This window comes from Pteropus alecto, unplaced genomic scaffold (assembly GCF_000325575.1).
Source record: "Pteropus alecto unplaced genomic scaffold, ASM32557v1 scaffold79, whole genome shotgun sequence".
NCBI classification, from domain to species: Eukaryota; Metazoa; Chordata; class Mammalia; order Chiroptera; family Pteropodidae; genus Pteropus; species Pteropus alecto.
In genome coordinates, this window is record NW_006494612.1 from 5,490,057 (window position 1) to 5,506,188 (window position 16,132).

Below are 16,132 nucleotides of genomic sequence, written 5' to 3' on the forward strand. Positions count from 1 at the left end.
TCACAGGCAGCATGGACTGTAACAAAAGTGACAGCTAGTGGGTTGTTATCAAAGGACGAAAAGGAAAAAGATAACAAGCATAAAGCGGTGAGTCTCAAAATGTGGTCTGCAAACTCTTGGGGGTTCTGAGGCCCTTCCATTGGGTTTATAAGATCAAGGTCGTGGCGCCAAACCGTACTGGTAGTCTTTTCTTCATTGCTACACACATACAGCAGAAAGAGAAAGGGAGAAAGGGAGAGAAGGTAAGGAAGGAAAGAGGGAGGAAGGAAGGAGGGAAGGCAGGCAGGCAGGCCAGTGACGCTTATGTAAATTCTTGATGATGCAGTAAAAATTACATGTCAACCCTCGAATGCATATCTTTTTAGTATTCTTTGTGACAAAACAGTAAGTACATATAAAACATTTTCATTGCATATAAAAATATGATGGTCGTCCCAAGGAAAATCACTTGTGAGATTGTCTAAGTTGTGAGCTGAACTCACCAGTTTTTTCACGGAACACCAGTTGAAATAATGATGACAAACTGAGTTTTTTGGACTTGGGCATTTGACAGACACTTTCTAAAAAATGAACAAAGTAAGCCTTTCACTTCAAGAAAAACAATTGGTAGTATTTGTTAACAATGATAAATGTGGATTTTTCAAGCCAGAATCAGAAAACTTATATCTATCATCATGAATACTTAGATTTTTCTGGTGAGATTGGTAGTGACCTTAACAAATACGATTTTTTAAATATTGTATCATGAAATATGTTACCATTTGGAAGATCTTCCTAACTCAGGGAACCAATATTGTCCACATGACCGATGCATTGTTCGAACCCCCTTAGGATACTTTCAGCTTCAAATAACGGAACATCTTACTCAACTGATTTGAACACTAAGATGATTTATCATTTTATTTCTCTGAAAGATTGCAGACAGGTTTGGCTCCGGAGTTGGCTGATTCAGGAGCTTCATGGGATCGTAAAGTTCCCAGTTTCTTTCCATCTCTCTGCTCTCCTATCTTCAGACTGGTAGCAAGGTGGCTGTAGTATGTCCAGGTATTACAATCAGACACAGCAGTGCCTAAGGGAGAAAGGGATCGTTTCCCCTGTGTCTCTTTAGGAGCAAGGAGTCCGAGACCCTGCCCAGCAGACTTCGCATGCCTCAGTGGCCAGGATTGGGTCACATGCCAGTCCCTAAACTTGTCACAGCCTAGAGCCATGAGCTAGCTGTGATTGGCTTAAAATAATCATTTTGGGGGACATGGATTGAGGATGTAATTCACAATGACTTAGTTATTAAAAACGAAGCAAAAAGAATCCTTCATACTTATCCAGTCAACTGGAAATTTATTTGCACAGGTGCCCAATAAGGGAGGCAGCACGAATCTGTGGAAAGAACTCTAAGCCTGAGAATCAGGAGCCCTGGGGTCTGATTCTACATCTGGCATTGTTGAACTATGAGTCCTTCCCTGTCGGGGCCATGCTCCTTCATCTGTAAAATGAGGGCTTGGACTAGAGCACTCTTTCTGACATCCTCTGGTTCACTGGTTCATTTATTCACTGGCTCACTACTTTATTCAGTAATACTTATAGAGTGCTTACTTTATGGTAGAAATCACAGAGAAGGATACAAATATATACTAGAATGCTGCCTGTTTAATCACAACAGATGTTCTTCCTCCTGCATTATACACACTTGAAAGCCCAAAGGGGTTTTTTCACTCATAGAATAAACTATTTAATGCCTTCGGCAAAGAGTCTTTGCCGCAGTGCTCATTAGCAAACAGTTACAATGTGAGAGTTCTCTCTCATCTTATTAAAATTTAATTTATTCAGCAGTGAGAACCTAGACCCACAAATAATATATTCTGAAAAACATAAGTCTTTGTCCTCAGGAAAGATGCTCATGGGCCTGGCTGTCTATGATTGTGGTAGTTCCCTCAATATCAGAAAGAGTGCAATGCAGAGAAGCATGCTGTTAAGAGAACAGAAAGGCAGCCGTGAGAAATGAGACCGTGTTCTCTGAATACCCAAGGCTACTCTTACACTTTATTTTTCAGACAAAATGATTAGAAAGGTTTTATTTTTTTTTAAACCAAGCAGCTAAAATTTTGGAGATTTTTCTCGTGTGCACTGTTGGTTAATTTTTCATGTCACATGACGTGTTGAGATAGCTGGGAAGATTTATCTCAGAGAAGAGAATTAAGAGTCATGTGCTCATTCTCTCAAGTAATATTTGAATCACTGTCAAGTGAAGCAGGGCTTTTTAAAGTTACTTTGGGGACCAAAAAGTGGAACATACAAGGAGGAAGATTTAGGGCCGCTAAAGAGAAAATCTTTCCAACAATTAGAGCTATCAACAATGACATGTATAAGCATTCCGTTATCAAAAGTCACAAGTTCTCCCATTACTGAACGTACTAAAGCAGAGTCTCGATAACCAATCAGTAATATTGTAGAAAGTGTCTTCATTTGATCTGAGGTTGGACAAGATGATTTAGAAGGAAGGTCATCTCTAAGATTCTGTAATTATTATCACAGCCATGGGATATCTGATGGTTGGGATCATTAGCAGTTTAAAACAAAAAGTATGAGATTCATTTATTCACCAAATATTTGTTAAGCCCCTACTATATGTCAGGTACTGTTCGAGACTCTGGAAATACAGTAAAGAATAAAACTGACAATCCCTCAGGAGATTTATGTTCTAGAAGAGGCAGACAAGCATTGAACTAATAAAACAATTTCATATTAAAATAAATGCCTTTAAGAACACAAACTAGGGTGATGGGGAGAGAGTGATTGGGGCAGGTAAAGGTTAGGGTCTGTTTTAGATTAGGTTTTGAGGGAAAATCTCTTTGAGGAGTTAACATTAGAGCTGAGACCTGAATGAAAAGGAAGTGTCTGCCCTGAGGTGACTGGGGAATAGTGTTCAAAGCAGAGAGAACATGCACAATAGACCAGGGCAGGAACCAATGTGGCATGTTTGAGAAGCAAACAGAAGGCTGAATGAGAGGCCCAGAGGAATGTGCTATGAGAAGGAGTAAGGCATAGTAGGAGCCAGATTCCTGAGGAGCTTAGCCATTACTCTGTCCACTGGTAAACCATTGGAGGGTTTTCAGTAAAGAGTAGCGTGCTCTGATTCCCATCTCTAAAAGATGACTGTGGGTGCTTTCTGGAGAATGAATTGTAGGCAGCAAGGTTGTAGGCAAAGAGGGAAATAGGAAACTCAAGAGAAGTGTGGTTTCACAGAAGCCAAGAGAAAAAAAATGTTTCAAGAAGGAAGGAGTGGGCAGCAGTGTTGAATACAGAAAAATTAACGGGAAGGTAATTGATGGCCTTGATGAGTAAATGTTTATGGGTGGTAGCTTTGCAAGCACACTTGGAGTGAATTTAGGAAAAAAATGGGAAGTGAGTAAGAGGACATGAAGAGTAGAAACCATTCTTTCAAAAAATGCTATAAAGGGTGCAAAGAAATAGGCCTGTATCTGGAGGGGACTATAAAATCAAGAAATTGGTTCTATGATATGAGTTAGTATGACAGCTTATTTGTGTGCTGGTGGAAAGGGATCTACAGAGAGGCAGATGCCGAGGATTCTGGACGAAGAGTGGGTAATTGCAGGAAAGAGATCCTCTAAAGGGCACTGTGAGTTGTTTTTGCATTTTTATTGAAATCCATAATTTTATTATCTTTGATGTTGATTAGTTTGTGAGATTTTCTGTATTAAGTTTAACCATATGAAATTACCAATAGTCATATGTTTTTGACCTACAAAAACAGCAGTATCATAATTCGACCTAATAAAATTAGAATTTTCTACTTTTAACTTGGACAATTTTACATTTCTCTCCTACGTCTTTGTAATTTATATACATTTTTAATTTGGAAACAATCTCAAACTTATCTAAAAGTTGCAATTACAGAACAAAGAATATTTCCCCTCCCCTAAACCATTTAAGGGTAAATTGCAGACCTGATAGCCTATTTCTCCCTAACATTTGAGTGAGTGTTACCTATGAATAAGAACATTCTCCTACAAAATCACAGTGCAATCTAGTAAAATCAGGAAATTAACATCAGTGCATTGCTACCAGCCAATCCTCTGACGAAGCTATTGAAACCCCATTCAAATTTCTGCCAGTTGTTTCAATAATGTCTTTAATCTCAAAAAGATCTAGTCCAGCATCTCATGTTGCATTTAGTTGTCCTGTCTCTTTAGTCTCCTTCATTCTGGAATAGTTCCCCATTTTTCCTCAATTTTTATGACCTTGACACGTTGAAAAATACAGACCAATTATTTTGTAGAATGGCCCTCAATTTGCATTTGTCATGATTATCTTCTGGTTATGAATCTTTGGCAGTGTGGCAGCCAGCCTGCAGATTGGCCCCACCTCTCGTTATTCACATGCTTATGCAGTCTTCTCCCACATTGTAGCAGAAGCGGTCAGGTGATAAAAGTGATATCTTGGATCACTTGGTTTGGGGGAAGCAAACTTCGTGTTGTGAGCAGCCCTAAGGACAGGCCCAAATGGCAAGGAACTGAAGCATCTAACCAACAGCTGGTGAGAAACTGAGGCCTGCTGACTATGTTGAGTGAGCTTGGAAGTGAATTCTTCAGCCCCAGTTAAACCTTAAGTCGACTGTCACTGTAGCCAACAGCTTGACTTCTACCTTGTGAGAGCCCTCGAATTGGAACCATTCAACTAAATCAGTCCCAGATTCCTGACCCCCAGAAACCATGACATAATAAATGCTTGTTGGCTTAAGGCACATATGAATACAAGCAGGAATATCACAGAAGCGGTGGTGGGTTCTTTTCATTGCATCCTGTCAGTGGCACGCAATTTCATTTCATCCCATTGCTAATGATCTTTATTTCAATCCCTTAATTAAAGTTATGTCTTCTGTGTTTTTTCACTGTGAAGTTGCTCTTTTTTTCTCCTTTTAATTAGTGAATATTTTGTGAGAGATACTTTGAAACTATGTAAATATTTCTTCATCAAACTTTCAATTTTTTCATTTATGGACTTTTTTTAGTACGAGATCTTGCTTTCCAATTTTATTCAATGGGGAATAATCTGTCGCTATCGTTATTTATTTTGATGCTCAAATTGTTCCAAATTTCAACAGAGTCCCTTTAACCTGGCTTCTGTGTTCTTTGGATGTGTCCTCATCATTTTTTGAGCATTTCCTTGATTTCTGGCACAAGATGTTCTAAGCTCATCATGTTCTTTGCCTGCCCCAGCCATGAAATCAGTCATTTCTCTAAAGATCTTTGGTTGTTTTTAGTGGAAAATGGTATTAAAGCCAAGATCTGGGCACTAGGTGTGTCTGTTGCCATTGGGATGTTGCTACTCCCAGGCCCGTTCATAAGACATGTACATATTTGCATATACGTAAATACGCATATACATAGGTGTATATAAAAGTACATTTAAAAAATACATATATTTTTATATAATATAAATGTGTTTATAAACATAACATAAATAAGTATAGGTAAAAATGTATATATTTAAATCCATAAATTCATACCAGTACCTCTAATTATAGGGTACCCAGCATCTATTCTAGCCTTCTCTCTTTCCATATTAGTGACTTGCTTCTCTAGCAGTGAGAAACTTGGCTCCTGTTACCTTTATTATATTTATTTATTTGATTAATTCCCCCAAACATAGCCAGTCTTCCATCACCACTGCACAGAGGTGCACTCCATTAAGGCTCTGACTCCCATTACAGAGACACCACCCTTATAAACGCCCTCCTCACCCCACTTGGGCTCTGACTCCCCACATGCTGTCACAGGCTGTCTCTCCTTGCTCTGCCCCATCTAATGGCTTTAGGTCTAACTTGTTCTGGGGAGGAAGAGGAAGAGCAGGGCTTTATGATTTTTATAATGGACGTCAGCACTGGAAGGGACATTCTGCTCCCTCGCAGCTGAACTGAGAATGTCTTCTGTAATAGTGGCTTTCAGATTTCTTGTTATAACAGAATATCTTATGAAGCTTGTTGAGATCCAAATCCCAAAGCAAACAAAAGACAATAAAAACAGGAAACAGCCAAAGTGTCCCTAGAAAATGGTTAAAGTAGATTATGGGGATACATTCAGTTTTCATTTTGGACTTTTGGTTCCTCTTTAAACTTTCTACATTTATACTTTTATTTATATTAGTAACACTGACATTATGGGCCATGTTTCCTTTATAATTTTTTGTATTAAAAACAAAATTAGCATTATTTTCTTTTGAAAAGAAGGCAAAATACAGAATTCAAAACCCTATTGCTAGAGATTCTGATTCAGTATACTTGGGCCTGAGGCCTGGCAATCTGTGTTTCATAAAATTCCCCATTTGAAGGTAGTGACCAGCCAGTTTGGGGAAACCTTCTGCCGAATCTTCCATAGTAGTCCCCTCGGCAGCTGTCCAAATCCCCGCTGGGCAGCACGCCCAACATGCCATCAAAGACGGACATTGAGATGAAGCCACATGAGTCTTTCTGACAGTTGGTTTTATTTTGAAGGCTCATGATCCTACTGATACCTCCTTCCAAAAGATAGTTTTCTCTAATTCTTATTATTAGTAAAGGAAAAGCCAGCTCTGAGAAGATGCGGGTTAAGTACTCTTCAAAACTATCAGCGTCATCGAGAACAAGGAAAGGCTGTTGTCACTGCCAAGAGGAACCTAAGGGGACACGCTGATTATATGTAACATACCCTGGGTGGGATCCCGGAACAAAGAAAGGATATTAGGTCAAAACTAAGTATGGACTTTAGTTAATAATAATGTGTCAATATCAGTTGGTTAAGTGTAACAAATATACCTGTGCTAATGGAAGATGTTAATAATAGCGGAAACTGGGTGTGGGATAGGTGGGAACTCTTCATCCTCTTCATAATAATTATATAAACCTAAAGTGGTTCTAAAATCAAAAGTTTATTAGGAAAAAGGTTCAGGTTATAAGAGATGTAATGATGTAATATGGCAGGCTCAAAGGTAGCCCTTTGTAAATCATCAGGAAAAGGTGAAAATACCCTAATGAGCAAGAAGAATGAAAGTAGGGTATCATCACTTCTATGTGGGGAATAAGGCACATGGTCATTACTGTAACCTACTGGTCTGAGTTTCCAGGAGTGACAGGCCATTGCCGCTGCTACTGTAGGAAATTTGAGGGCAGAAGAGAGATTGCTCCCAAAGGTCACTGTGTAGATGTCTAGTAGATGACCAGTTGCCCTGAGGGAGAGTCAGGGCCTGCACACAGGCAGGGAAAAAGGATGACTCTGGGTGGTGCAGTTCCTGCTTTGCCCTTTGATAACAGCTGTTATGTCCTTGATGTGCAACCTGCCCTTGATTGGCAGAACAGACCCAGTGCTGTGCAGGATAAGCAGTCCCTGCAGCCCGTGGCTCAAAGCCAAGTGTTCTCTCATTAAACAACAGCCGAAATGTTCAAGTTATAGCCTACAAAACAATGCAGCCAAATACTGTTGGCCACTCCCCTGGTGTTTGTAATAAAAACACAGCTGGAACAGAGAAAAACTGCATTTCATTTTATAACAAGATAGATAATGTGTCCTACAGATGGGAGGGAAACCGTAGAGTTTATAAATTGTATCCTGAATTGGAAGCATTTTACCTTTTTTGAGCCCCAAAATCATTCTACTTCATTTCTCTAAAACCAAACTTCTTTTAAAAACACAAATGACATTTTTATTTTACAGTTCTCAGAATGTAAAAGCAGTGTCACTCTGCCATATCTGGACCAATAAAAATATTAATGGCTGTGGCCAAAACATAAAAAGTACCACCATGCTTTGACAGAGTATCCCTTCTGGCTCCTTGGGCAGCAGACATACACGTGCCCAGTTGCTGGGAGTATCCCCTTCACACGAGAGCCATCTAGGAACAGGGCTCATCTAGGAGCCTGGCTGCCTGCTGCTGGGTAAAGCAAAAGAGAGTTGGAACTGGATGTGCTTTGCTCATTGGCTGGCTATGGTTGCAGAAAGCATAATCCTCACTAGGTAGGATTATGAAACGGAAAGTGATTTGTGATAGGATTATAGGTGGTTTTCAGAATCACTGGAGAGCCAAAGAAACAGACAATAGACCAAGCTTCCAGGAACAACTCCCAAAACCGCATGGCACACCATCAAAGTGGCTATTGCATCTGCCTTGATCAGGAAGCTATCACAGCAGCTCTGGCTGCAAAACCAGGCTCCTCAGATACAATCAGGAAGTTACCACTACAGTGGCCAACTCAAGAACATGTCACCTTTGCCACACACACAGTCTGCAAAAGGGATACCCTACATCTAGCTTTTATCCATGCTACTCAGTTCCAAATCATTGCTCCTATGAACAAAAATGGTACATAGAACTTGAATCATATTTTGAACCTGAATTTCAAAGGAGTCTGTGGTATTCCTTTTTGCTTTTCAGCTTCTGCATGCCAGAAAGAAAGTTCAAGTAGATATTGAGAAATCTATTCTGTTATCCATGACAGTCTGGCCCTCCTGCTATCCAGTTATCCATGCATACTCCTCTTGCCATAAGTAGAACCCACTCCCCACCCCTCATAAGTTACTGCATCCCACTCAAAGTCTATGATGTCTGAGTTTTATGCAGCTCTCTTTATCATGTCCAGATGAGGTTTCTTGTAATCTCGTGACCTCTAAACAAAAAGACTGTCTGCTCCCGATATACAATGGTGGCAAAAGAAAAGAAAAACTCTCATTCAGAAAGGGAGAGAATGGGAAACATACAACTGCCATATGTATTAGCACTGATCCAATCCCATTAGGCAAAAATGAGGAAAGCATCCTACTTGGATAGTGAAGTAAAGTCCTTGGTTCTACTAGCCATCTACCATTGGGTGCAATAAAAGTATAGCTGATAGGCAGTCATTTTTTAATGTCCCAAACTCTGCTTGTACTTCTGCCATATAGGCACTGTCTGATTAGCCAGATGTAGATGAAGCACGTGACTAAAATCTCTACCACCTTCTCACCACCGCCCCCTCTGACAAGCTTGTAACAGCCTCTAAGGCTCTTATGTGTATTACATTGACTATATATATATAGATATAATAAAAATAGGAAGTTACATTTTAAGGCGTTTAAAATATGGTTAGTGCTGCTGAGGAACTAATTTAAAATTTTATCTAATTTTAATTAATTTAAACAGCCATATATGGCTAATAGCCACCATATTGGACAAGCGCAGTTTGAGAGCTCCATTTTGGACTTAGATGTCTATAGTTGTGCAAGGAACATGAGTAATATATAGCACTGTCTTAATTTTTTAACATGAAGAAGCAAACACATTCTCATTGTATCACCTTGGTAGAACAGATTCATGACTAGGCTTCAGTGTATGAGTGCCTTGTTGGAAAGGTACAAGCAACCTAACAAGGGGACTAAGGAGAAGCAATGGATAGTCACAGAAAAATGTTAGAACGGCACCCACAAACTGAGGGCTAAAGGCTCTGAGCAATACTAAAGGCTAGAAAGAGAGAACATCGTTTCACGGCCATGTGTGTCATAGGCCTCTCTGCCAGTTAAGTGATGAGTTATTATTTCCTAATAGAAATTACAAAACTGGCAGAAAGACAAATAGACTAATAATCAAAGGTTAGTGCTATTCCAGCATTTGCTGAGGTCTTGCTCCACTGAGACCAGAGCATCTGGTTGATGTGAACCTGTCCTAATTATTGTTTTCTCCTAGAAAGTAGAGGAAGTAATGAAAGAAATAACCTAATGACAGTCATCATCTGCAAATAAAGGGATTGGTAGAGCTCTTCTGTAAGGTCTCCAGCTATAATATTCTTCTGATTCTGTGACTCAGTCATGAATAACAAAGAATGATTTGGTGAGATGAAAACGACCACATTGGGAGAAAACTTAGAATTTGCGTAGCAACAGGAAGGACCACTGGAAGGAAAGTATATTCTGTGACTAGAACCATTACTAAATTTTCTGGAAATGCCAAATGGGGTTTGACGTATGCCAAAATGCTAAATATAGAAAAAGTATATATGGAAGAGTATCCCATATATAAAATTATTGAGATTATCCAAATATTGTCTAGTATTTCCCTCACCAACTACAAATCATTATGACTACTAAATTTAGAAGACATTTCAATCTGAATTAAATATTTTCTTGTGAAACCAACATGTTTATTGGGTACTCAATACACATAAGTCAGAAAAAAAGCCTCAACAGGAATTGAACTTTAAAGGGGATTCAAACATTAGTTCTGCATCCAAGTGTAAGATATAGTTATTATCAGACATGTTCAGATTATAATCAAGCGAATAATACCACATTTAAGAAAGAGCATTAAAGGGCGTGAATAAGGATTTTCTTTAAAAACATGTGGTGTGTCTAATGAATTTCCGCCTGAAGCGTTGCTCTTCTGTGAATGGGAACTTCAGTTAAGACTAAGTGTCATCAATCCTCTGTGTTTGAGTGCACCAAGCAGTAGGGGTTGAGCAGCCCACAAATGAACTGGCAAGTAAGTACATTATTCTAAATAAGACTGTAACATTCCTTGAGGGGAAATACATAGCTCTCCTTGAAGATGGAACTAGGTTTTGTAGATAAAAAGAAATAAGCCTACAGATTTGTAATTGTAATGATTTACCACCAGAAATAAAACTAGCATTTGAATTAGAGGCAATAGATCTTATGCCTTTGCGGGCTGTGAGGAGAAGCTGGAAAAAAAAAAAAATCTCTTTGTGGCCAAGAGAGAAATGTGGAACTATTTCTTTCCACCATGAAAGTGCAATCATAAGCCAGCTCTCTCTACTGGAATAAATAAAAGAAAGTGGTCTCACAATTTCTACATCATTTAGTGTTTAAATACTGGTTTGTTTGTTTTTTTCTATCCCCAAAACAGACACCTTTTAAGCTAATAAAAAGACTATTCCATGTAGTATTGGAAGTGTTGTTAGGTCGAACGCCGTCTCTTTCCAGTGCTTTCAGGGACAAAGTGCTGACCACCAGCCCCTTGCGAGCATCTTGGATATTTTGTATTTCTTGCCCATCTTGGATATGTGTAAGCCAATGGGGAAATTAAACGTTTCTCATTAGGAAGTGTCCGACGAACCTAATATTGCTGCTTATCTTTATAATTAAATGTTAAATTATGCCTTCTCAATGTAGCGTTAGTAGTAGTATATTATTTAAAAAAAAAAAAAATTCTTGCTTAAAAATGACCACAAATAAGATCTTATTTAACATGGTACATACTTCTCAAACTTTAGTATCAGAATCACTTGTTAAATCCCTTTGCTGGGCCCCACCCTCAGAGTTTCTGATTCAGTGGGTCTGGAGTAGCCCTAAGAATTTATATGTCTAACAAGTTTCTAGGTGATGCTTATGCTGCTTGTCTGGGGATCATACTTGGAGAACCACTGCCTGAAAACTACGAGGAGCTCGTTGTGACTGGCTTCTTGACGTCTAAGTAAATTGAAGAAACAAAGGTTTCTTTGTGAATCCGTTTCTTCCTGCTCCTTTTTCTGATTATGCCAGTAATATTGAGTATGTCTTAAGCTTCTTTCTGGCTCAAGTCCACTAATAAACATTTTAACATTACGATTTTTTTGTTTAATATAGACTTTGAATCTAGAAGGAAAAAAAGGACAAAGGGCATAGCTGATGCATGTTCTGACTCCCTACATTGTTTTGAAGCTATAGTGAGGTGGTCTTGGAGAGACCCACCTGCCACTCAGTCTGATAACATTTAAGCTGTTTGGCATTTCATAAAGTGTTTCTAACAGTTTCCCATTACTCCACATGGCAGCAAAGCAGTTTCCTGAGAAGTAGGGTGAGCTGTTGATTGATTTGCTGCTAAGAAACCCAAGGCACTCGTTAGAAGTGGCTGATCTGTGCCCCGGTTCATGGTTTCCCTAGCCCTATGTCATCGGCCAGTTGCTGGGCCCTGATCCTGTCACCTCCCACAGCCTGCCTGCCTGTGTGTGTAGCTGAGGCCTCTGAAGGATAAAGCAATGACTTGGTGACTTGGCATTCTCCTTTCTCAGCCACATTAATGTTTAGTTCCCAGACAGTATCTTTTTATGTCTGTTGGATGTCTGGTGTGATTTTTGCCAGAGAGGTCTTCATTAGTGCACACAGGGTTCCAGTCAAAGGTCTGGCTTCAAAGAGAGGACAAAAACCATGAGTCTCATTTAAAAATTGACTTTAAATATGTCCTCTGTGAAATGGAGGGTATAATCCCTGTGTTTGCTGACTCCTTTGTTTTTTGTTTAGTTAAATAAGGATACATCCTAAGATTATGTGAAATTATCAAAGTGCTTTGAGAAAAATGGGAGTATTTCATAAACTATATACCAAATTTGAGTTGAACTATATTACCCTATGTTATCCAGAGAGAATATTCCACCTCCAGTTAAATTTTGTTTTAATGTGACTTTATTTAATATGACTTAACACAGCGTCTCCAGCCATGGGAGGACGTGTTAGTGTTCTAGGTAAAGGCAAGAAGAGTCAGCCACCTCGACTGCTCCTGGGAGAGTAAGGAAGGCCCACATTTAACTGTGACAAACCCTGTGAGGATTGAAGGTGTTACTGTGCAACTCCCGTCTTCCGTGTATGCCTGCATTGCCTCATGTCCCTTAAAATGGTGACATTCCAAGTGCAGAACCAGCTGAGTCTGAGGTCCAATTCTGCTTCTGACTCAAGGGGATCTTTCCCAGCCAACCCAATAGCAGTCATCTAGGATACCTTCCTGATTCCTCTGATAAGATGCACATGAGCTAATAGATTCTCCAGATCTTCTCTCTCCGTATTATCTTGGTGCCCTGGTGTGGAGAACTGCCCTCAAGGTGGCAGGGCCAGCCCTGAGCTAAGTGGTGGCATGTGTTGTCATTGTACTCCCGATCCCTCACAACGTCTTCCTAGCTTACCATCTTCCCTTACCAGTGGCCCCTTCCTGACCTTCCACCCACACTATACATGCATACTCCCTCTGCATCACACCTGACTTGGTTGACTCATCTCTTGAGGCCCTGTCTCCAGATAAGGATGTAATAACTAGTAGGCGCTCAACCTTCGATGAGTAGAGGGTGTGTCAGACACCAAGATGTATTTTGACAAGGACTTTCTGGAGATAGTACCTTCCTCCAAGGGGTGGATGGCAATTTCAAGCACTAGGTGTGGTAGGACTAGAGGGGTATTTTTGAACAGACAGATTCTTGGGTGCTTTTTAAATCACTCTGGAGAGGAAGGAAGCTCCCTGTTAGAGATCAGTAATCTCTCATCCTAAAGCCTGAGGCTAGATGTGTTTTAGAATTCAGAATTTTGGGGCGTTAGCATACCAAGATAGTACATATGCCTTATAATAACATCCCTAGTGTGATTTGAGGCCTTGTCTGATAATTAAATATATTAATATTCGCATGACGTGGGATTGAGTATTGTCAGTTCAGGTTAGGATGTACTACCAAATGAGTTTCACTTGGGTCAGATCTTACCAGCAAAGTAACGTTAGGTTATTAAATCTTTTAGGATTTCGGAATTTCAGATAAGGAATTATGCATCTGTAATTACTAACAGTGGTTTGTGTTCCCTGAGCACTTACAGTGTGCCAGGCACTATGCTGAGTGAGCACTTCACACATACAAAATTTACTACTGTCATCAGTGTGTGAGGTAGGAATTATTAGTATCTTCTACTTCACTGATTCCTACTAAGTCTTCCTTTTAAAAAACAATGTCTATAGCTGTTAGAACGAATATATGAATTCAGTAAAGTTGCAGGATACAAAATCAATAAACAAAAAAACGATTGAGCACCTACTGTGTACCAAGGAGCAAAAAGTCTGTACGACCATCCCCCTAAAGTTCCTCAGTCACGGGAGAGAGTCAGACGATGCACAGGTGGGGATATGCCCAGGCCTGTGAGAACAGTAGAGGGGTGCCCGCCCGGCCTGTGCTTTGGGGAAGGCTCCCTGGCCAGGTGCTGACCCAGCTCTGTCATCCAGGCAGAGGAGGAGGCCATCTGTGAGGGGACAGGGGAGCTCACTGCAGCCGCTAGTTGCTGCTAAGCCCGCGCGTTCAAGATCAGTAGCTCTCAAACACTTTGAGACCACTGCTCCCTGTGGTCCTTCACTTTATTTTCTAAAATGTAGCCCTCTCTTCTGTTTTATAGAACACCCATTTCAGCTTTCTCGCAAGACAACATCTATGAAGTTCAGCCTCCAAGGGTAGATAGAAAATCTACAGAGATCTTCCAGGCCCATATCCAGGCCAGTCAAGGTGTCATGCAGCCCCTCGGGAAAGAAGACACCTCTGTGTACCGAGAATACATCAGAAACCGCTACCTGTGAAGAGGAAGCAGGTCACCCGTGTGGCTCTGAGGGGGACCAACAGAGTCAGTTTGCTTATGTTATAGTCTGTTTTGTGTCATCTTAAAAAGGTGATTTCCTATTAGTCCTTTACATTTGAAGGTCTTTCCTCTTTTTGTAATTGGTGAATTATAAACTCTAGGTAATAAAGAGATGACTGAATATTTTGCTGTCATTGCCTTTGCTTTATTTTAGAAATACTTTGTTTAGAAATGCAATCAATATAGTATCACACTATCACATTATGAAATTAATAGCTATTTATTGAGCAGCTGCTGTGTGCCAGGTGCTTGGTAGGGCCTGAGAATATCACAGTAAGCATAACAGGCCAAATATTCCTCTCGTGCAAAATGAAGTCAGAGTATTTTTCTTTGTAGTTAACATATTTTTAATCTACTCTGATGGTTTTTATGCTCACTTTATGTTTTGATCAAAAATTTGTTACTTTGAAAGCCCTCATTCTTAGGAAATAAACACTGAAGTACTTATAGATAAAGGGACAAGCTGCCAACAAAGTGCTGTCAAATGGTTCCAGAAAATGAACGAATGGAACAAAATATTGGTAATTAGTAAATCAGAGAGAGAGGAAAAAGGAGTTCTTTGAACTATTCTTATATTTTTATAAATATAAGATTATATCAAAGTAAAACATTTACACATTGTTACTCTGCATAACTTGTGGAGTGCAGTTGTGTTACATGAGTTGACATTTGGTATCCAGACAAGGCTGACTTCGTCATGTGCACATATAGTTTGTTCTCTGTTTAGTCAAACATAACATGAACAACTTTCTGCATTTTCTAACAGTGATTTGATCTCATTATCTCTATGCTTTTTAACGAGTTGTCTCAGTTCTCCCTTCCTCATAAATAAAATAGAAAAGAAAACCAACCCGTCTAATGGGAGAAGGAAAACCGATCAGCCCAAATGACCTTGAAGATATCTCAAACCCCGAGATTCTGGGATTTTATGGAAGGTTACCTTACATATGAAAGTTAAGCCCTAATTAAGACATTTTTGATTGATGCTATCATCAAACCAGGATGAAAGGATGACATAATAATAAATAAGAGGAATTTGGTGTTGTGTCATCAGAATAAAGTTGCTTAGAGTGGCCAGAGAAAGTGAAGATGGCCTAATGTCTCAGACATGCTTTTCCTTAAATCTTGTTTTGTTCTTCAAAACCATTTGAAAGATGCATTCTCTTTTTCTGTTTAGCCCCCCTGGAATTTTTTATTTGTTTTGTTGAGATAAACGCCACTTCTCAGAATCCTGTCTAACAAACAATAGAGCTAACTGATGATTGTTATGGTTAAATGAATCCTTTATTGAAGAAAGAATGATCTATTTTACTTCCTTATTGAGACTTAATTTGCTCCATTTGGAAGAGGTGATGGATTATTTTAGAAACTCCACGTGTTCTGATGAGCTTCTAGGGTAGATCAGGTTTCTCTATCTGCACGTGAGCGGCTTCCTTCAATAGACTCTGAGTCCCCTTTTCATTTTCAGAAGCTGGAGGGCCATTTACTAATAAAGAACAGTAAGCTATCTTTTTACCCTTGCTACCCACACACAAAATATTTTTATGGGTTCATTTCTTGGGTACATTCATCTGAGTGGATGCTGATATAATTGCCATCCAATCGGTAAATAAGAACCGTATCCGAAATTGATCTTCAGAAGTTGAAGAAGACTTTTTCATAAAGAAAATCACAAAAACCAAACCACTTGCATTAGTTTCTAGAGAAAGAGAAGGACTGAAATAGGATCTGCTAAACTAGAC

The 16,132-nt window shown here is 39.5% G+C and overlaps 1 protein-coding gene across 1 annotated transcript in view; it reads left to right on the top strand.

Moving 5' to 3' along the window:
- FIG4 (FIG4 phosphoinositide 5-phosphatase) overlaps nt 1–14,516 on the top strand; it is a 96,266-nt gene extending 81,750 nt beyond the window's left edge. Inside the window, exon 23 of the mRNA XM_006926067.3 lies at nt 14,154–14,516. Within this exon, the coding sequence (XP_006926129.1) occupies nt 14,154–14,331 (178 nt within the window). The 3' untranslated portion in view covers nt 14,332–14,516. The remainder of the gene's footprint in view (nt 1–14,153) is intronic.
- Nucleotides 14,517–16,132: the final 1,616 nt, after the last annotated feature.